This window comes from Sparus aurata, chromosome 14 (genome assembly GCF_900880675.1).
Source record: "Sparus aurata chromosome 14, fSpaAur1.1, whole genome shotgun sequence".
NCBI lineage: Eukaryota > Metazoa > Chordata > Actinopteri > Spariformes > Sparidae > Sparus > Sparus aurata.
Window position 1 is genome coordinate 7,958,436 of NC_044200.1, and position 22,602 is coordinate 7,981,037.

The 22,602-nt window shown below is 41.2% G+C and overlaps 2 protein-coding genes across 6 annotated transcripts; both read left to right on the plus strand.

Moving 5' to 3' along the window:
* Positions 1-989: 989 nt before the first annotated feature.
* Positions 990-14,869, plus strand: slco1e1 (solute carrier organic anion transporter family, member 1E1). 5 transcript variants are annotated; one of them, XM_030440092.1, is made up of 16 exons: positions 991-1,175; positions 1,490-1,553; positions 3,061-3,210; positions 4,835-4,976; positions 5,149-5,281; positions 5,395-5,522; positions 8,155-8,301; positions 8,528-8,626; positions 9,459-9,680; positions 9,801-9,965; positions 10,436-10,631; positions 10,790-10,955; positions 11,609-11,793; positions 12,572-12,636; positions 13,466-13,583; positions 13,735-14,869. In XM_030440092.1, the coding sequence occupies exons 3-16, from the start codon at positions 3,109-3,111 to the stop codon at positions 14,297-14,299; spliced, it is 2,433 nt and encodes an 810-aa protein (XP_030295952.1). In that variant the 5' UTR covers positions 991-1,175; positions 1,490-1,553; positions 3,061-3,108; the 3' UTR covers positions 14,300-14,869. The 5 variants fall into 5 exon arrangements, with proteins under 5 accessions (XP_030295954.1, XP_030295952.1, XP_030295953.1 ...); XM_030440093.1 differs by having other exon boundaries at positions 1,493-1,553; XM_030440091.1 differs by having other exon boundaries at positions 991-1,553.
* A 4,404-nt stretch (positions 14,870-19,273) lies between these two features.
* Positions 19,274-21,995, plus strand: iapp (islet amyloid polypeptide). The gene is made up of 4 exons (XM_030440801.1): positions 19,274-19,364; positions 20,518-20,613; positions 21,001-21,141; positions 21,246-21,995. Exons 2-4 carry the CDS (start codon positions 20,534-20,536, stop codon positions 21,418-21,420), a joined length of 396 nt encoding a protein of 131 aa, XP_030296661.1. The 5' UTR covers positions 19,274-19,364; positions 20,518-20,533; the 3' UTR covers positions 21,421-21,995.
* Positions 21,996-22,602: the final 607 nt, after the last annotated feature.

A 22,602-nucleotide genomic window follows, 5' to 3' on the forward strand; every position in this document is an offset into this window, starting at 1 on the left:
TACAGATGACACCGATACATAAGTGCGTCTTTACTCCGAGTAGATCAGCTGGCAACTTTAAATGAAAAATAACACAACTCTTTATGTATTGATAGCCTTAACTTTTATTCATGCCCTTAATTTAAAATTGCCCTCTATATTTTGCTGCCCCTTTACCAATAAGGATGTGCAGTGTCTGGTTTCTCCCAGCAGGCTGTGCTCTATGCATCAATATATCCACTGTATGGCACTGAGTGTGTGTTACTGCTTCTATTTGTGCAACCATCAGTCAGTCAGACAGGACATTTGTAATGTAGAATTTAAAAGAAATAACAGTAACATTTTATTAACACCACAAGTTTCAATGTGATTATTTGCAGCAGGTACAATGAGTGATGTCCTAAGGTAACCCTGACGCAGTTACAAACTACATGCATGTGTACCTGAAACTACATACAGTGTCAAAAAATGTGCAGAACACTTTTGCCAAATGAGAATGGGTATGAATTTTCAGAAAGGGAAAGTTTCCCTCACTGTGGCTGTGCAGGAATGTGAAGGCTCTTAATCTTAATCCTTGGAATTTGTGAGGGGGCAAAGCTGATTGTGTGACCTGCTGCCTGGCGGCCTGAACCCCCCACCGGTCAGTGGACTACTAGAGCATTTCTTGACATGTCTGCATCGCGAAACACTGTCATACCTGAGACACGCTGTTCCGTGTTTTGAGGTCTTCATCAAAGCCAAGCAAAAATCTATAAAATGAGTGTGGCTGATTGCAGGTTGAAGTGTCCTGGTGTTACATGAGCAACAATTCTTATCAGTAGATTTATAAAATGCAATTTCCTTCTTCCTTTGCAGGTCATATTTTACCTTGTCAGAAAAAGACAAGAAAAAAAAAAAAACACTCAACAGGCCTAGTTTGGAGTTACTAATCTGTCTCCCCTCCAGCTCCCCCCTGTTCTCTTGTTGCTGTCCCCCTCCTGGACTGACTGGCATGTGTGCAGAATGAAAATGTGAGAGGCCTTTTGTCCTCGCTGGTTCCAAGTAACTGCTCGGCCCTCCGACAGCAGAATAGGAGCTTTGGGAGAGTAGGTTTTCCTCCTCTCAGTAGGAGGAGAGACACATGGCTGCTTAAAGAGGAGCAGAAGAAGAAGAAGACAGGGGATACTCCAGTCCCCATCAGCCTTGAGATGCACTAGGTATTTTTATCTAACCTCCTCAGTAGTTGCTCTGACTTAGTCATTTTGCTATCTTTTGTTATTCATGTAGATCAGTTTTGAAATGAGGAATTCCTATGATGGGATCGGGGCCTGCTTGCCAAGAAATATCAGAGTTTAAAGGCGAGCTGCAGTTTGGGTGGAAGTATTAACGGGCTAAACCTGACAGGGGATTATTGAGCTATGGGGTGAAAACACACTGATTATTTGGTCACTTCATGTCACTCTCAAGTTTTTAAAGGACAAATAAGTTAAGTCATCGGAAACCATTTTCTCTCCGACATGGATTCGATCAGCAGCTCCTGATGCTTACTGAGCTGAGGGGATTGTGAGGAGAAGACGCTGGTGGAGTTTACACAGGTACTTGCTTTTACTCACTTTGCTCTTGAGGAAATGTTTCAACACTGTGCAATTGCTAGAGATTTGATACCGATTGCCAGACATTCTTTTATGGTAACAGCTAACTACTGAGAATCTGAAGTAGTTGACAGGCCCAATATAACAACCTTTGATACATAATAATGCAGTAGATTGTTTAGGTTGTTGTTTCTAGTGATGAGTGAACAGGCTGGGGAACTCTGATGTGCGACCTGACCATTTGTGTTTGAGTTACTTATATTTTGGGGGGCTTTTTCTGTGCCTTTACTGTGAAAGGACAGCTGGAGATAATGACAGGAAAGGGGGGAAAGAGAAGGTGGATGACATGCAGCAAAGGGCCCAGATAAACATAAAACTGAACCGACTGTCAAAACTGGTTATTGCCGACAAAAATGATACACACAGCTTCTAAATATCTTTCAAACTAACACACTTCCATGAAATACTATTGTTTTTGCTTTCTTTTTTTTGTTGTCCCAAATTAGGTCATAAGGTCACAAAGACATCTGGCCTATTGTAATGCAATATTGTGATTATAGCACAGTAAATAAACACTGCACTAACACAATCTTAATTAGAATGGAATAAAATGCATATTTGTACTAAACAATGTGATTTCTGTTCAGAGTTTTGCTGCGACGTGTGATGTGACCTACATTTAAAGAAAACAGGGGAGCTGTGCTTATTGTTTGGCAGTCTCGAGTTCCATTTTTGACAAACGGCTACCAGTTTTATAGACGATTTCAATTACAGTCATAGAAAATGCATATATCAGTTATATGACATGAGTGGCTCAATGAATGTAAAGAAATAAAAAATCGCCTCTCAGCCCCGTTCCTGGTCTTTATGCTAAGCTACGCTAATCAGCCTAATATTTACTGTACAGTTATGACAGAGGTATCATCTCCTCTAGCTCCCATCAAGAAAAGGGATAAGCCCATTTGCCAAAATGGTGAACTGGTGAGAGTCCTGTGCTCGTTTGGCCCTGACCATCTGACCCCGACATCCTCCCTATGTCCCTTACTTTGACGTTCTTTATACTACAGGGACCGACTTCCTCCTTTGTTGCCGTAATAATCACTATGGCCACCAGAGGCCGCCACCTAACGAGAAATGTAAATATCGGTCGCGCTGCATCTGCTGGGAAGACCTTCACTAAAACATAATAGAATCAGAGAGTGAATTCAGTCAGAACATTTTCATTATCTTTTGTTTTGAATAGGTTACTGTTGCGTTTTGTTGCAAACTATTGTATGCGTAGTTAATTCATTTGTTATCTGTATCTTTGGATTTCACTGGATTTCTTTAGACTTATTGATTTTCATTTGTACTTTTTATGATTGTTATGTTGATGTGGACTCAAGAAGACTAGCAGCCGCTTCGGAGAAGTTATTGCGGATCCGTAAAAGAATAAAGCACAACAAGAGAACGCTCGCCTGACCCTCTATAACTCTATCTATTGCGTACTGTGTGTCTGCTCTTCTTGCAGTGCCTTGAATGCAGGTAGACAGAGTTGCAGACGAACGTTGAGTGCAGGATGGAGGAAGCAGCAGAGGACAGAGACAAGATGACCAGCCAGCAGGCTCTGTGTGACCCTGAGGAGAAGACCAGTAAACGCCCTGGCATCTCCACTCTCAAAGTACTGAAGCTATGTGTAATCAAAACTTTGCTGTTGGGAGCTTGTTGGGATTCCGTTTTTCTTCAAAAGCTGAAGTTCATTCTGTTGATGCACTTCAGATGAAAACATGTGTTACAAATCTAAAAAGGTAGTGCAGTTGTAAATTCTGTCCCCTGACAGAAGGTTCAAAACCTCATTAAGCATGTAAAAAGATGGATGGATAAATGCTTAAAGCGGGTGACTTTCAGAGACACGCTTCCCCCAAAGTAGGTGAAATCAAGTCAAGAGCTGATCTTGTGTTGTTTTCGACAATCTTTGCAGGCCGCGGTCCTGCTCTGGATAAGCCTCACCATCAGTCCCGAGCACAGCTTTGTCTGATTGCAGCACTACATCAGCATGTGCAAAGTTAATGGGGCATTTCTCCCAAACCGCATCTATACAACAATTTAATTTAAAGAAGTTTTCCTTGTGCGCCTTAGCTCAGTCTGGAAGGATAGCAAATTTTCAAAATCATTGGCAAATAATCCCTTAAAATAGCATTAAACGTACCAAACTGTATCAGCAGCTTTACCTGGCCGCTCTGTTATTGCAGTTTCTGTTTCACATTTTTAAATCTAAGATAATCTTTAAAAATACAAACTGATTGCTCAACCCTTACTCCAAATCAGACGAGGAGGTGGGGTACACAGGATTATACATGGTGTTACTTATTAGTGAGGACGTTGATTTATGTGCTCTAATAAGGGTTCTCAAGAGTACTTAGGGCCCAAGGTGGTCCATACCTGTCAGACTGAGTCAGGTTTAAGCTGAGAATGAAAGCCTCTGCAGCAGTGCAGCACGATAAGTGGAATTCTGTACATGCAAAACATGCAGGAGAATTCCATTAATCCGCAGAGGGACTTAATTTAGCAATAAAGAGACTGCAGGGTGCCCACACACGGAGGAGAAGCCAAAGACTGTGGAGGCTGTGATGTAGGAGGCGGAACTGTTCCGAGACATACGTCAGCAGCATACAGAGTGCATGTAAAACCCAGACAAGATATGCATTTATGAGATCATTTTCTATTTAGTTTTAAGTGGCTGAAATTAATATTTGTACAAACAATCTAACAATGTGAAGCGTCAAGGAGCTTTATAGCAGGTTCCGTCCCAGTGTTTAGCCCTTCCGACCTGCAACTTTAAAGGGAATTTCCACCAATTTTATTCATCATGTAAGTATGTTTACAGCTCTCGGGGAGTACTACTGCAAATGTGAAAAAAGCAATTTAAAGCCTTTTGTGGCTCCAGAGGAAGCTGCTCGTGAACCCTTTTTAAGACTTTGCACCTACATAATCCACATTGCAACTGAGGACCACTGGACCACCATCTGTCAGGTCAGGCCAGAACCACCACTCCAACTGAATGATGATGTTGCTTTATAACTGCTGGATGTGTAAATAAGCAGCTGTTTGCTCATAAGTTTGCTCTCTACTTTTAAAAGGTGAATATTTGTCAAAGATATGCACACGTCTGTGATCAAGCCGCCCGCAAATGGCCAAAGATTTGAGATTATTTCCTTGTTGTAGTATGTCCTTGGCAGCATTTACGTTTTACCAGAGTAGATAAATACACTTGCGTGACTCGTTTTTCCCTTTGTGTTTTCCAGCTATTTATTGTGGCGCTGTCCTTCGCCTGTTTCTCCAAGGCTCTGACGGGAACCTACATGAAGAGCTCCATCACTCAGATAGAGAGACGTTTTGACCTCTCCAGCACGCACATTGGACTCATAGATGGCAGCTTTGAGATGGGTACCATCTGTTTGTTGACTTAACCCAAATCATTTGTGCACCTGATCAGGTCTTTCTTTTGAGTCTCCTACCTTTTTAGTTCGACTGTGCAGCTTACAATTCTCTGAATGTTTTTTTTTTCTTTCTTCCTCTCTCTCTCCTTCTGCTTTTTTTTTTTTTTTGCTGGAGGTAGGCAACTTGTTGTTTCTTGCGGTGGTGAGCCATTTTGGGGCCAAGCTGCATCGACCCAGACTCATCGCCATGGGTTGTTTTCTCATGGCCGTAGGGGCCTTTCTCACTGGGCTCACACACTTCTTCATGGGACGGTAAACATTAACAAACACCTGATTTGAGAAATTTTTGAAAATCGTAAATATGGAGAGAGACCTCCAGAAGATCTTGTTAATGTCTTCTTTGTGGCACTGCTGGTTTCTTGCAGCTACACGTACGACACAGTCATTCAGGTTTTCCAGAATGACAGTGTGAATATCGTGGCTTGTGTGGATCCTCTGAAAACAGATGACGTACCCGAAATTCAGATAGAGCCCTCTGTGGAAGACAACGCTGGTAAAAATGATTTCCACTCGCACATCACTGAGTTGAATTCCTGTTCACATTTTAATCTGAAATAACCAATCGTTTTTATGCAAGGAAGACACTAAAGTAGTACGTGGGTACCCTTAGGTGTGAGGGAACACTGTCTCATTTTTGTAGTAGCTAATTGTAAATTGGGGGCAGGCTTTTCAGAGGCATTTCTTCTCTTCCCTTTTCTAATTACACAGACAGCTAGTCTTTATGTAACGTGTGAGCGTGTATGTGTTCATGGATAAGCCAGACTTTTTTTCTTCTGCAACAATGAAGTAAAAAAGGCGAATACACTGGTTTAAAATCTGTCGTGAGGGACTTCTCTGCTGTGTGCGTGTGTCTGTTCATCTCTGGGGATATAATTGAGCCGATGTAAAAACACAATCAAAAACAGCAGTGACACTATTTTTAATAGATTATCGCAGTAAGCAGAGAAAATATAAGACGCCGAAGATGCCGGAATTGTCATGGTGCATCAATGAGTAAAATGTAAAATGCCGGGACTGCCTACTGGTTAGAAAGGCATGTTCATATTCATCTACTGGCAGTGGGAAAAGGGACAAAAAAACCTTGTTACATCAATAATTAATAAGTCACATATATGCTTGTATCTTGCCCTGAACAGGACATGTAGCACAAGAATCACAAACATACCAATAAAACTTGCAACTGTCAGATATGGACCTGGCGCCAACCCTGCCCTGCTTTCTGCTAAACCTCTACCCATAGACTTAAAATAAATAAACCTGAGGTCAAGACTAGTTACACTAAACGCCTTTGCTACGATCTCTGAACAGCAAACCACAACAGTAGCACATGCAGAGTCCGTCTTAACATGAAACCTGGCTAAAACCCCCTATCAAGTCACTGGCTTTCTTTCAACCATCCCTGGAATGCACTGACCCTGGTCCGACCTTCAAGCCGCTCACCTCCTGTGCTGTGTACCGCTCCACCCCAAAGCTAAACCTCCTGCGTGGCTGATAAGTCAGAACTTCTGTAATTACAAAAAAGGACAAATCTCCCCATCCCTGCTACTAGAACCAAACAGAGACGCCTCATTCTCATCCTCGCTACAAGAGCACCAATGATCAGTCAGCGCGTGGAAGGCAGAGCACGGCAACAAAATCTGAAAGCTGGAAAAAGACTGAAGGGACTGAATGATATGTGGGACATTCAGGTCTTACATCGTCACTGAGAGAGCAGTCATATTTATTGTGATAAATTCAGCTTGGACTTGTATCTGTCTATGTGTTCTTCAATGTTTTGAGGAGCAGCTTTTGTTCCAATCAGTTCTAGCTCCCTGAGATGAACTTCAGCTGAAATGTTACATCCATCTTTCTATTGTTGTTCCATAATTAATTTTCTCTTCTCACGGAAACGTGTCATACAACCGCAGAATGCAATGTATTGATCTCGTTCAGCTATTCTGATGAGATGTATTTAGAAAGCAGCACAATGTAAAAGTCACCTCCAGTGTTGTGGCGTGCAAGCTTAAAGCCACGTCCTATTATTGATATTGAATGAACTCCACATCGTATTCATGCTTTTGGTTTTGAGGCGGTCTGTACATACAACCGAGGCAGCAGACTCTATTTTCTGTTTCACAATAACATGCAGGAGGGGTTCAATACAGAGTTCGGTGTTTATTTTAAAGTATTTCTGTTAGTTACAAAAATAAAGAATCTGTGAATGATGCAACAAGACGTACACACACGGAGCATGCACACACTTGCATTGTGGTGGTGATATTAACTAAATGGTAAACCTTGTGTATTTTCTATTTGAAAAACATATGGGGCGTATCTAAACGCGGCATGGCGCGAGTGGGTTTAGGGCGTGTCCCACCCCCCTCTGCTAGTTAAACAACAGATAATCTGGGTGCAAAGAAGGACACAAAGGGGTTATATTAAGACTCTGAATTGGTCAGGTGAATCAGAAATCAGAATCCATTCTCTTTAAGACCCAGGTGCGCCAGGACCTGTCCTTTTGCTATTTAAACAGCGGCATTCATCTTCTCTAAGGGATAGGTATGTGTTCTTCGGCTGCTGGACCCTCTACTTGTACCACTATGGACCTGAAAATTAGCATAGTATGACCTCTATAAATCTCCTCACTCGCCAACAGGAATGGTTCAGGATCCAATGTTAACAAATCCTTTTTTTTACACTTTGAAAGATCACACACACAGTTCAGATTCGTCCGGTAAAATTGTTCAGTGTGACCCCTGATGAATCCCGAGCTCCAACAGAGCTGTCAAAAAGTGTTTATTTCATATGATAAAAGTTGAATTCTGATTCCTCCTGAGAGTTTCCTCTGAACTGCCAAGTTCATAACTTATTTTTACTGCATAAACGTTTCACAGTACTTGCTGATATGTGACATTGCTGTTCGCATGAAATCATTTTAAAATGACTGAGAGCAGCCTCTCTAATCCTTAAAGCAGAGCGTACGCGTGTTGTGAACCCGTCTGTGTGGGCACATCTTACCATTTGAATAATGCACCCTTTTAAACAGCAGTGAAAAGTCACTTTCTGCCGTCTCTATTTACACAACTTGTTTATCAAATTGCAAAAATGAAATACCTACATTTCCTTGTTTGTGTGTCTTTATGGAGCCTGTGTGAGAGAATCGAGTTCGCATATGTGGATCTATGTGTTCCTCGGGAACGCACTGCGGGGGATTGGAGAGACTCCGGTCACACCTCTGGGCATCTCCTACATCGACGACTTTGCTAAAGCTGAAAACTCACCCTTCTATATAGGTAGGATAACACTGTTTATTTTCCGTTTCCAGAGTGGGATTTCTGAAATAGTGCAGATGCCAAACTGTATATTATGTTGTTCAATAGATAACCTTCTTGGACACACAAATGTTAAGACAAGTTGCCAGACTAATATTTCTGTTTAGGTCCCTGCCCTGTCAGATGGTACTAACAGTGAACAAATGTGCAGTAAACACATTTTGTGTGATTATTTTGTGATCTGCAGCTTGTCTCCAGACCATTACTCTCCTGGGCCCCATGTTTGGTTTCCTCCTGGGTTCCTATTGTGCCAAACTCTATGTCGACATTGGAGATGTTTCCATGGGTGAGTGCAATTCATTTCTTTTGGTAAAAGTGCGTGTCATTAGTTATGGTTTGTCGAGTCTAGTCTCGTCTACTTAAAATCAAAGGCTGCCTTTATCTACCGTTGTCTGAAATCAAGGACTCATTAGCTGTGCTTACATGCGTATATCTGATATTTAACATTAGGAACTATTCACTTACAGTAGATGAAAAATGGAAATAAGAAATTCATAGCCAATCAGCCAATTTTGATCCGATATGCGCATTTGATGTAAGCAGTTCAGTTGGATTCTCTAGCCAGAATGATCTGAATCGGGTTGAAAAAATATTGTTCACGTAGCCCCAGAAACTGTTAGACATCTGGTTAATTCAAGTAGAAGTGAATCTGCTCCATTAGGGGCACGAGACCAACAACTGTGCCTCATGTGTAGACCGATAAGAGTTTTTCAGCTGGAACTTCGTGTTTTGACACTGAGGAGACAAGGTGACTATGTCTGGAGCTTTGGTTCAGACTGATTTTGACTCGACTTGCTGCTCATGATACGAAGGTCAGACACGACTATAAAAATAGGCTGCACACCTGTCAGGACAGGTTAGTGAGAACTTTTCTGAGTGTTCCTGTGAGGGATCGTCTTGACTCTCACAGATAGATAAAATCTATAATTTATTCATCAAATAAACTCAATCAGACCGCATAAAGTGGGCTGTGCTCCTACCACATCCCAGATAATTAGGATGCAATTAGCAAGTTTTTCCCGAATTAAATCCGGTCCTTTCACACGGAGGAAGTGACAATGAAATTAACTTTCTGCTCCTGCTGTGCACTCACTCAGAAACTCTTTTGTGCCATCCAGACAGTGTGACCATCACTCCTAAAGATGCCCGCTGGGTGGGCGCCTGGTGGATGGGCTTTCTGGTGTCGTCCGCCCTGCTGCTCATCTCCAGCATTCCGTTCTGGTTCCTGCCTCGCTCTCTGCCAAAGCAGGGGGGAGACAAGGGAAGGTGTGAGAACCCAGAGGGGACAGAGGGGACCTTCAACAACAATCACAACCTCAAACTGACTGAAATTGCTAAAGGTGGAGACAATCGTCTTCGTATTCTTGTAACAGAACAGTGCTGACACTTAAAAGTTATAGATTTGGTATTTCACACATTAATAGTAATTGCTTGTATTACCACTGGATGTCCTTCCACAGGGTTTCTTCCCTCGCTGAAGCGCCTGCTGGGAACTCCTGCCTACTTCCTGCTCCTCTGTGGGAGCATCCTGAAGTTCAACTCTTTCATCGGCCTGTTCACCTTCAAAGCCAAATACATGGAGCAACAGTTTGGACAGTCTGCATCCAGAGCCAACTTCCTCATAGGTACAAACAATTTGAATCTACAGAGAGCAGGTCCTATTCCACATAATACGCCATATTCCACAGTACAGTAAGCCAAAGTGGACAAACCAAAGAAGATTTTCATATTTTCATAGCCACTGTAGGGAGGGTGAGGCAAGAGATGTTCAGCTGGTGGCAAACTAGTTGCCACTAAATCCTACACACTGGACCTTTAAAAAGGAGCAACCACTTCTCACTTAGGAGCCAAAAACTCATTACTTACTCAAGGCTAAATGTTTGATTCTGTGTGTACAAACTGGAAGAATCGTACAAAATAACCAATGTCGAAGATTTGGCGGTACTCATCCCTTTGATCGAGTTCAAGGGGTCAAAAGTCAGAATTCGAGTCAGCAGTGCCTGGTGTCTCATGAAACACACTACCATCTCTCCAACACTTCCACTCAAAGCTTAAAGAAACAAAATGCTGTGTCCCTTGTTTTTTCTCCTTCTAGGTGTGCTGAACCTTCCAGCCGTGGCAGTAGGGATCTTCCTCGGAGGGCTGCTGATGAAGAGGTATAAACTGAGTCTGGTGTCGGGAGCTCAGCTGTCCTTCGCCACGTCATTCATGGCGTACCTCCTCCTGCTGCTGCAGTTCGGCACCAAGTGTGACAACATTCCTGTGGCCGGACTAACCATCTCATACAACGGGTCAGTGCTGAGGCATGGCGAGTATGTGACGGTGCTTTAACGAACCAAAATAACGTAACATACAAACTTGTGTTTCAGCCTCAAAACACTAAAATGCTGGTAATTCTAGAGGCGACACCCGCAGCCAGTGTAAAAGACAACCCCTCTTTGCTCTGCAGGACGCAGAGTGTGTCATCCACCAGCGATATGCTCTTCTCAGAGTGTAACAGAGACTGCTCGTGCTCAGCAGAGGAGTGGGACCCTGTGTGCTCAGACAGCGGCATCACCTACATCTCTCCATGTATGGCCGGCTGCCTCGGCTCTAGTGGATACGGCAAGAACACAGTAGGGCCGCACACTGTTGACGCACACCAAACCTCCTCATCAGCCAGATTTTTGAGTCTGATGAGTGTAGAATTACTTGACCTGATCTGCAATTTCGCAATGTGAACTCTTATAACAATTTCCAATAAATCAACATTTGAGCAACATCCCAATAAAATGGTATGACACGTTTATCAGCCGTACCATGCAGCCCACAGGGTTAATTCCAGAAAATAACACTCCTCGGCAGCAATGCCAAGGAAATGTACTTTGATAAACCCATTCGACTTCAGGAGAGAATTTGATCATGAAAACCCCAAGATGAACAAGAGTATTTATTCCTTCAATTTCTCTCCCTGTTCAGCAGCTCTGTGAAATAGTGGAATCATTAAAGCATGTTCGTTTCTCTGCACTGACTACCAAGTCTATTCAGTTTATCTGTAATAGTTAATATTTCATTATCAGTTTGATTTCCATTTGTTTTAAGGCCCCACATATCAGAATTATGTATCTAATCACACCTGTCACCTAATTTAACAATAACACTTATTATTTCATGAAACGTTATTGGATATCCATGACGGCGGATAGTGGAATCAGCAAGGCATGTATCGTGTTCACACGAATTATAAGTAAATCCTCCCACTACATTGCAGTTCGTATGTCTTCACCAGGTCTTTCACAACTGCAGCTGCGTGTCCGCCTCCTACCCAGCGGGCAGCAGTACGTCCGTGAGGCTGGGCCAGTGTCCTCATGCCAAGGACTGCACCCGAAGCTTCACCTCCTACATGGCTGTGTCTGTTCTCAGCTCCTTTATCAACTCTCTGGGAGCCACGCCAGGCTACATGGTCATCATACGGTCTGTATCTGGAAATAACGATAACTGGGATATAATAATAATATATCTAATAATGTTACTGTTAACACATCCTTATGATTTGATGTGAGCTGTGAGGGACATCACCCGTCAAGTATGGCCATAACCAAATGAAATACCTCATTTTACAGATCAGTCCACTGCATTTTAAAGAAATTGGTAAACTGGGAATAATTGCTTTTTTTGAACAGAGTAAAATGAGACACCAATCACCAAGTGTAAGGTAAATATGTAGCTACAGCCAGTACTCGTTAGCTTAGTTTAGGTGGTTGGGGTGGCTGGATGGGTCATATACCTGACTTGTGAGTTGTATACAAGTTGTGCTACTTAAGTAGTTTGAAAAAGTAGGTTCATGTAAGTAAACGATGTAAATTACATTATGTAAGTGACGAACACTGCCTGGCCAAAAAAAAGGTCACCACCCAGATTTAAACAAGCAAATAGGTAAGAGCCTTCCATTGGACAATTACTGCATTGATCAATATGTTTCAGCTGGCAGCAAGCTATTTAACCTGATTTGTCACCAAGCTTTATTTTGAAAGTCTAACCGAATGTTGCGTATTAAGTATTATTGCTAACAGGCCACTGGCCTGATGTACTTGACAAAGTTGGGAGTGAGGGTGTGTCGTACAAACATGGGAGAGGTATCAGTCTTCTCATCTAATTCTCAGCAAGAAAGGCAAACAAATGTATTACCCAAATGTCAAACTCTTCCTTTTAAGACACTCTTTGGCACAGCAACACTGTTTTGTAATTGCAGATGTATCGCACCAGAGCTCAAGTCCCTTGCGCTGGGTATACAGACCTTGGTAACTAGGACTCTTGGTAAGCTTCATTACTTCCACTTGCATGTCAAGTTCATTTTTTTGTAACACTCAACAATATGGTGCACAAAAATGAGAGTAGTTACTAATGAATGAGTGAGGAACCATCAATAAATTAAGAATCGTCAATGAGCACTTTCTAGAGATTTCCACATTTTGTTATATGACATAAAACACCTAAGTTCTAATCTTCCACATATGAATTACAATGTGTTTACATGTCCTAAAAATGATGGTTGTCATCATTCTGAACACGCAGACTCATTTACTCTCTAGACTAAAGTCACTTTTACAGGTGGACTTTAGTTGCAAACTATTCTAACTTTCCAAGTTGTAATCAATTTATAGTGAAGTGTGTAAACTGTAGTGAGATGCTTAATGGTGGTGATGCTGAAGTCATGTGATCGCGCTGTAGCCAGCTCAACATTAGCTTCATGCTTCTGGCACTGTTATTTAACTTTGAGTTGTGTCTATTTGTGATCCAACTGAAAAATCCCATCATCATCACATATACAGGCCTCTACTTTGACATATTCAGAAACTACTCAATAAGGATTCATCAATTATTAGATAGTTCCTCGCTCATTTCTTAGTAACTACTTACATTTTTACAACATTGTAAAGTGCCAATTTTACTTTTGTTTTAATTGTTAATTGTACAGTGTCTAATACCTCCCTTTGGTAGAAATGTCACCTTTAGTGTTGTTGCACGTTTTTGCTTTAGTTTCTGATATGTGGCAGTCAAAATAACATATTGTGATATATACTGTACTGTAAGGCACCACTGTCATGTTGCAGCAGTACATACTTTGTTGGTATGTTATCTGTAGGTGGACTTCCTGCACCAGTGTATTTCGGAGCCCTGATTGATTCAACTTGCCTGAAGTGGTCGATCAAGAAGTGTGGGGGCAGAGGGGCATGTCGCATTTATGACTCTGCGATGTACAGGTACGCCATGGACTGCAAATGTGGTAATAGAACCTCATTGCTATATCATTGCTATTCTAGCTACAGTACAGCCAGTGCAGAGCTCACAAGTGTTGGGTGTTACTTTAGACGCTATAACAAAAAAGACTCCTTTGATTGTCTCTATTTTCAGGATCATCTTCCTGGGTCTGATCACTTGTCTCAGTGGTTCCTCGTATTTCTTCATCATTGCTGTCATGATCCTCCTCAGAAGACAATTTCGGAAACCAGAGCGAGAAACGGAGACGCAGCACAAAAAACCTTCAAAGGAAATTGAACTTCAGGGCCCATCCAATCCCACTGAGAAGAAGCCTCGCGCTCCTAAAACTCAGAAACTCACACCTCATGCTCCAAAAGTTTGTGCAAGGATCGTATTGGAACTGGAGGAGGGAGGCGAGGTTCAAGGAACAGAGCAGCCCCCCCAAGGTGGCAGACTCATCTCCACAAATAGCACCCAGGAGAGACTACAGCTCCAAACCCTGACAGAGACCACTGTTGAGTTTGCTCCTCTTCCAAGTGCAGAAGCAAAGATGGAGATGGACGGGCAGGAGGAGGAGATGAAAGAGGAAAAAGAAGAGTTTTCCAAAGCAATGAATGCGCAAGTGGAAAAAGAGAAGCTGGATCATCAGACAGATGACGAGAATGAGTTGGAGAAAGAGACTACACAAAGTAACGAAACCGGCGGCCCACAAAACTAAGGTGTTCACCAATGTTGTCTCAAACACAGGGTCAAACAAGCCAACTAGAACCATTCTAGAGATGTCACTGATTTTGGCACATTTAAATGAAATGGCAAGAGGGATTATTTTCTTAGCATGAATTATGCTAACAGTATTTTCCCCTTTTGTATTACCAGATAGAGCTATCAGTGGTGCCTTTTCCACAGCTGTAGAAACATAGTACAATACTTGGTATAAAAATGGAACAGCACTGGATGTGCACACTGACCAACAGTCCCAAATACTGACTGACTTACATGATCATGATTACATAGCCCAGACAGAAACACATGAAACTTTCGGGGGCGAACTGACTGTTTCTCTTTATGTCAATAAATAAACTCCTGAATATGTGATATATTGTCACATTGAATTGTGCAGTCTCAAATACAAACATGAAAACAGTGTTAACATCATGCTGTGAACGCAAATAATGTGAAAATGATGTTCCCATTAGCTTCCTTCCTCGCAGGTGGTTCATGTACTAAAAGTTCAAATTAAGAACACAGTTCTCAGATGTATTGTATTAATTAAACCTGCATTGATGTTTTTTTTTTTTTTTTTTTTTCTTGGCCACTTGGGTGCGGTGCAACAAGCTGTGAATGCAATTTTGTCTCATTACCACCTGATAAAGTTGAAGGACATTTGTGCTAGCAAAGAGTGGCTTATTTACAACTTGAAAAGACACAGCGCGTCGATAGAATTCATTTGAGTCGTGTTTCCGTCCAAGTTCCATACTCACTCACAATATCTGGCTCTGCTACATGCTCCACTATGTTCCACAGCTAGTCGCTAACTTTAATTGTTTCTACACAGAGATTGCACAGTAGCCTACAGCTGCAATTTTCGCTCTTCACAAAAACAACGGCAGCACAATACCGCCTGTGTGTGATTTTAGATAGCATGCCGGCATCCCGCACGCAAAAGAGGGATGACAACTGCATCGCCGTCTACTGTAACATGGCAGTAACAATCCATTACCAGCTCTGTTTAATGCTGCTTAATCTCATCCTCTACTCGATGGCTAAATAGCTCCCACATTTTGCTTTGTCTCACCAATTTTCAGATATTTTCCATTTCTGATCTTCTTTGAGCTAGCTGCTAACTGCGGCTAGCTGCTTTTTTTAATGTCCTGCTGATGAGTCACACACACGACATGTCATCGAAACGTCACACCCCTGTCCAGTTATACCCATACCGGAATTAACGCCGATGAGAGCTGTGAGATTTTACCAAAACAGTAAAATTGCAGGCCATTAAAGCCCAAAATAATCAGTTAAAGGATGGTAAAGGTCTGTCGAGTGGTGGCTGATAGGTTTGTGGGCTTTTCACTTCGAGCAGCTCTTTTCACACAATTTTTTTCTGATCTGTTGTTCACATGAAAATATTGATAACTGCCACTTTAAGTTTGGGTATAAGATAGGATTTGTTTATCTGGAAAAAAAGCACCTATCACATGTTGATTTAGTTGCAGATAGTATACAAAATTGAAGACCGTTTTAATGATCTCTTTTAATGATTTCTTTCAACCGCTGCTATTGTGTCTGACAACACTAACAGAGTCACAGAACAATAGTTTAAAAAGCTCTTGAAGTACCACTTCAAGAATAGGAAACTCACCAGAGACCTAATACTTTATCTGAGCTGCCTAATGATACATTTATGTACGGAAGAGGAGATATCAGTGGTGTAATTAGGCTGGAGGGATAAACTGCGTGTTTGAGCAATATCTGTCGGGGAAAAAAAACCCACTTGCGTTTCTGACTAAGGAGTCATTTATATTTCAGTGCACACAAACAACAGCCATTTGTTTTCCTGGTACAGGTAGGTGTCGGTGACGTTAACGGTTTATTTGCGTCTGTGGGTGCATCATGGGCCAGGAGGAGACTATACGCACTGCTTACATTTATGCAAGGACTCCTCTCTTGACTAAAAGGTTTGGGCTGTTACTCAAACAAGATCTCTGTGACCGTGGGTTCCAGTTGCATTCCTCATTCTTCATCACATCAGACATCAGTATTTGTATAATCCAATAGTGGACATATCCTCAGCTAATGAACAGTTATTATCAGAGGCAACAGTGCCATTACCTTTACTGACGCTAGCTACTCATCATTCCTGGGTGCCTTTAGATCCCTCTTACACCCATTGCTAGAGGAATACTAATAAAGCCCATGAAAATAAAGCTGCAATAAGAGAGAGCACTTTCTAAGTATGAAAAATGAAGGTTTTTCAGATGGAGTTCACCTAACTTTCTGAAATCTAAGGGTGAGTTGTGTTATCAGTGGCTTTCTTTTGTGACAGGAGCATAATATAACACTGCCACCCATGCTACATCTGGCTTCACACAGTTACCAAAGTAAACCATGGGTGACAATAAAGATGAACACTATAGACAGGCTTCCCCAGACTAAATTAAAAAAAAAATAGACAATCCTACAGACACCACCCACTTTCTTCTTCCTTTTCAACTCACTGACTCTTCCTTTTCTGTATTTCCTTGTGCACATTAGCCTTTCTAACCCCCTTTCCCTCACATTAACTGGAGTAGCTAAATATTTAATAAGTCAATTATATATTCAATCTAATCATTATGATTTTTTAAACCAGCATTTGCCAATGAAACCAGATCTAAATGCCTTAGCAGGCATTGATAGAAATGTGTTGTACATGGCCAATTTAGCAATTGTTTCACCTTTAAAATGTATGATCAAACTTGACTGCAGAATCAGATTTTGCACAACTACATAGTTTACGTGAATTACATTTATCTTTGTCTGCATCTACTGCAGGGTTTCTTGGGAGGCTTACGGGAACGAAATGAAGTGTGAGTTGGACCTTGGTGGGTTTGGGGGTGTTTCGTGTCCATTAGAAGTGCACGACATCTCTCTGTTAGCTAAAAAGCTGCGGTGAAAACCCACCAGCACTTACCAGCAGTCTGCAGCCTGTGGTGCCATCTCATGAACACAGAGGTTCATTAGAAACATAGTCATGGCAATCATTTTAAATCTAATGATTTCTTTCATTGTGTTCTCTGATAATTACATTTTTACGAGCGCTTTTCTTTCAGCCGTTGGTTCAGTGTACCAACGGCTGAAATACCATTTTCTATTTAGTCCACACACAGCCCTGCTTCAGCTGAAAATGCATTATCTCCCATGCAGCAGAGGTGGGTGTGGCTTAGCTGGAAGAAATTGATGTCATACTGTATAATTTAAATTGCCAATCAAAGTTTATTCTGTAGGTCTGATGACCATTGTGGGTTTTTTAAATTCAAAAATCTAATTGTTGGGCACATGGGAGCCATGGAAACTGGCTGTAAACATGAACTTTGACATTATCATCATCATTAAGTTGATATGGCTATTTTAGCGAACACTTTCATAGTTAAGAGGTATGTCTGTTGCCAACAACACGATATCATAAATCACAATAAGAAAGGAACTGACGTACGTGATGTTAAGATGTGGTTTGGCTAAGTTTTGGCTAAGTAAAGGCACAGAAACGTACTTGGTTTGGAATAAATCATGGTTTGATGTCAAATAAGTACACTGATCACATTATACCCTAGGTTAAGTGACATACGTAAATGAAAGTAACAGTAAGCAAAGGAGAAGGATATGGTTGGGATAGGTGGCTGTGTCACTCCTAAGAGCATGTGGAGCAAAGCTATTTCAACTCCGGACCATGATTTCTTTCTTAATCGAATCACTGTATAGCACCCCCCGACTGTCCATAGAAACAGAAATACAAAGTTACTGTGTGTTAAACCAATCACACTGAGAACTGAGTTAATGTACTGTGGCCCTGGAACATGGCCACAACCACAGCTCCTGTTTACGCATCTAGCCAAGGAGCCAAATGAACATTTATTTGGAGAAATGTTTGTGGCGACCTGTCACTTATAAGCCCATGAGTCTATTTTTAGCTCTGTTTTTGGTCTCAACCAAGTCCTGAAGGAATATACCTGGTTGATTTATCTGCTAAATAGTTCGCCAGATATTCGTTAACCTGCTGGGCATAAAGCGTACAGTCAGTTATTAGGGCTATTTCATTGAAAACTGGTGCCTACTGAAAACGACAATGAGAACAGTGGTGCGAGTGAGCCGCAACAATAAAGTTACAGGCAATAAAACCAAAACAATTGTCTAAAAGACACTTAAACACGCTAAGAGGAACTGCAAAGTTGGTCGATAGATCTCTGTGGGTTTGTCATTACAAGCAAAACCTTGCATGTAATCAGTGGCTCCATTGGTAGTGTAAAAATATTGATTATAGCTGCTTTAAAGTTACAGAAAACGTATACGTTAAATAGATTCCATGAAACTATTGCAAAGAGACATGATGGCTAATCTCTTAAACTATTCAGAGTCCCAGGTCACGTGCTTAGAAAGTGTTACTCTCAAGTTTTACCATCACTTCATTAATTAGTACTCTGTCAGTTGTTTGTGACGTGCCCCGTCAAAATAATGAGACATCCTTCATTATTCATGATAATTCATCTTCACATTTATTATTCATTATCGATGGAACCCAGAGGGAGGCAGCAGGGCCAGAGTTTGGTGACCTGAAACTTCATTTCGTGTCTCAAGGTAAATAGGAAGACAGCTTCCCTCTCCCTGGTGTGGGTTTGTGATGGGTCAGTCCTACCGCAGTCACTGATGGCAATGATGACGAAGGTGATGATGAGGATGGTGACGTACAAAGATGCGCACGAGCGTGCGTGTGTGTGCGTGTGTACTTTGAAAATTAGCATTTTTCTGTAAGTGAACAAGTTTAAAAGTGTACATGAATGCTCAGCCGAGTGTGTGTATGACATATGTGAGACCCTCTTGGACTTCCCTACACCCCCATACACCCCTCCTCCCCCTCGTCCTCCCCATTCTCTGTAAATGAAAATTCAAGGCTATATTTGGAGAGAGCTGATGTCACAAGTGGTTTGAGCGATGAGCCTATAACTGTTGGAGTCGGTTTGTGTGACAGTCTGACAAACCCTGGACTGCTCCAGTGACGGACTGGGATCTGCTGGCTACCACCACAGAAGGTAAGTACTCTGCCTCTATTAAGCTCTTAGTTTGTCTCTTTTTAACAGGACCTGTGGGACTCTTGTGTGTGTGGGCTGCTACTGGAAATGAACAACCTTTCAGTTTGTATAGTTATAGTTTTCTTATAGGTTTGAAACAATATTTAACAACATCTCTACCTATCACACATATTGTTCATATATTTTAAATCTTAAAACTGTGGGTTGTTAAAATGAACAGAACTGCTGCATATTTTAAATGGAACAACCATAAGGGTTTCCAAAAACACCAAATATGTCTGTTTGCATGAAATGATGTGGACGCATTTTGGGATTTTCTGTTTAATGTAAAAATACATCAAAAGCCAACAAATATATCATTATTATAAAATTATTACAAAACCATGTCATTATTAAGTATGATTGACAGAAGCTTTTTAATAAACAGCTCGAAACACAGGATTTCAACATTTATATATGATGCCAGATGGAGTGGAAAAAATGTATCTCGATCTGAAACAGTCACTCAGCAGAAAATTAGTAAGCAGCTGGTTTTATATTCAATTCACATGCAAACTATTTATACCATTTTTCAAACAAAAATGCCAAAGACGTTCTAGGTTCAGCTTCTCTGGATTGTTGGTCAGACAAAGCAAGCATTTTAAAGACATCAGCTGAGAAATCGTGATGGTTTTTTTTTTCCATTGCCTGACATTTTAGAGACAACTACACATACAAATACATTTTTAATCATTGGCAGATAATTGCTAATGAAAACTGTTTGCAAACCCAATCAGTAACCCTTAAGTTATGAAAGAAAAATAACTATATTAATAACATGAGTTGAGCTGGTTTAATGCTGGGTAGGTGCAAGTGGATTATTGTCCCTGGATCACTGAGCACACCTTTAAACTGAATTATAGATCGTAAAGAATTTAACAGCTTCCTGTCCTTTTCCCCCCTCATAATAGTGACTCTTCATTTCTTCATTTAATTTCCTTTATATTTAAGAAATACTCAATATTTTACCAATTCCAAGAAGTTAATTTTAACATGTTATGGTTGTGTGTATGCATTTAATTCTGATATCATGTGTACATTAATTGGTAAGTTAATTACCCCAAAACAACAAAAGAATGAATCAAACTCTGTTGTATCTACTGTGTTGATCCAGGTAATCACCCAACACTATGTATCACCTACGAGTGCCTGTGCTTCTTCTTATGCTGCTTGTCTTGCTGCGTTGTGTCACCACGGCCCCGAGTTACAGGTAAGTGTATACTGTAAGATGTAGAATTTTGTGGTTTGTGATCACATACAGAGTTTAGTGGAAAACCGTTTCGCTTTGCTGAAACGTCGATTGAATCAGATAACAGCTTAATTGACTATTGTCTTAACAGGCAGGAAACCAATATTGGAGTTTAACCCGGGGTCAGCACACAAGCAGCTGAATGTCATGGAAATCGTGTGATAAGTAGGGCTGTAATGCTCTATGTGAGGAGCAGCAGAGCATGTGGGAAAGTGCTTCATTGTGCAACCGGGAGGGCCCTAAGTGGCCACTTCTTCTTCTTCCTCTCGGCAGTAGTGGATGTTTTCAAGAGGGTGTCATCAGCTATCAGTGTGAAACTGTTTGACCCCTTTCCCTCCTGTGATTCAGGTACTTCAGTCCCAGCTCATCTGGCGAGCAGGAAAGTGCTCTCCCAGACAGTGAAGACTGGCTAGCTCCTGGGCTGATCTCCAACCCATTCCTCGGTCTTATTGGCGCACGGCCTCAAAGGGGGCTCACAGCTATGAACAGGTGACCGCATTTACAGAAAATCAGCCACTGTATTAAACCAACATTACATCTGTTAGCGTCACTGTGACATCTGTTAATTGCTGCACGTAATTTTATCCTCCCAGTCACCACATAGAGAAGAGGAAGTGCAACACAGCCACCTGTGTCACCCAAAGGCTAGCAGACTTCCTGGTCCGCTCCAGTAACACTATCGGTACCGTCTACGCACCGACCAACGTGGGATCTGCCACCTATGGCAAGAGGAACCTACTTCAGCCTCCCAACTACCTGCCTCTCTAGTAGGAAGCTCCACCAGCACTCCCAGTGCTCCGATGATGTAACCAGACATCTTATGTAACAACGATTGTCAGAGTGACGTTATTACTAATGATGACACTGATGGTAATGATGATTACGAACAGGTTTTTCTTGTTTATTTTATAAACTTTAAGAAACAGTGCCTTTAATTTAAAACCATCAAAGTCGATGTATGTTTAGTTTTCCGGCTCTGTGTGTGTTGTGGCTCTGTTAGTGCTGGTCCACAATGGCATGATGTGAATATGAAAATACATCAAAAGTAAATAATAAAACAATAAATAAAAGAAAGCAAATGTAAAGCCATATGAAATAAATGTTATTTGTTTTGATAATAAAATTGTGAAAATATATATTTTTCAAATCTTCACGCGTTTTAAGCCACATTATTGCATAATATCATGTCGACCGCATGCAGGATCTATGAGCAGTTAGCAAATCCTCAGCTAGCACTCCTACATGGTATGTCCAATACAACAAATTGAAAGCTTTTTGCTAACAAGCTCCCAACTCGTTTCCACATGTCCCACACCAACTCTAGAATAAACTTGCAAATGAAAGGTGGTCTGCAATGTTTCTCTGTAGGTAAAAGACATCCAGTAGATCAGGTGAAGATTTATTACATTAATAATGAGATGTTATGTATCCAGAGTTGTCACAGGCAACCTAAGAGGAATGCCTATGAGCCATGTGTGTTTAATGTGGACCTATAGACCACTGCATGCCGCAGTGACTGCCTGGGAACATGGAGGCCTTTATGAAATGGAGCCACTGTTAACCCAAATTTACTTAATTCAACTGCTCATTTTTCTCTGAATACCACCTACACTTTGATGCCATCTTATGTTTATGTGTTATGCTACGTTTTATCCACAGCCTTCTTAAGAACTAGTTAAACATTGGGGATTTTTTTATCATTTTCTGTATTGCCAAGGGTTAGAAGATTCATACAACTATTGTTTTAGTACTGTAGAGATCTAGCTGGAAACAGCAGCCCATTAGCTTAGCTTAGGATAAAGACTGGAAACAGCTAGACAGGAAGTCAAAGCCTGGCACAAAACCCCACATATAAAGACACATTGACTTTTTCAAACTTCATTGTTTGTACACTTTAAACAAACAAAAAAAAATTGCTATTTTAGTTACTTAATTTACGAAAACACTAAA

Excerpts from the sequence above, each read along its gene's own strand:
- slco1e1 (XM_030440091.1), top strand. The coding sequence starts at position 3,109 with ATGGAGGAAGCAGCAGAGGACAGAGACAAGATGACCAGCCAGCAGGCT. Across the intron at positions 5,282-5,394 it reads ACACACTTCTTCATGGGACG|CTACACGTACGACACAGTCA; the intron begins GTAAACATTAAC and ends GGTTTCTTGCAG. Across the intron at positions 9,681-9,800 it reads ACTGACTGAAATTGCTAAAG|GGTTTCTTCCCTCGCTGAAG; the intron begins GTGGAGACAATC and ends GTCCTTCCACAG.
- iapp (XM_030440801.1), top strand. The coding sequence starts at position 20,534 with ATGTATCACCTACGAGTGCCTGTGCTTCTTCTTATGCTGCTTGTCTTG. Across the intron at positions 20,614-21,000 it reads ACCACGGCCCCGAGTTACAG|GTACTTCAGTCCCAGCTCAT; the intron begins GTAAGTGTATAC and ends CCTGTGATTCAG. Across the intron at positions 21,142-21,245 it reads GGGCTCACAGCTATGAACAG|TCACCACATAGAGAAGAGGA; the intron begins GTGACCGCATTT and ends TTATCCTCCCAG.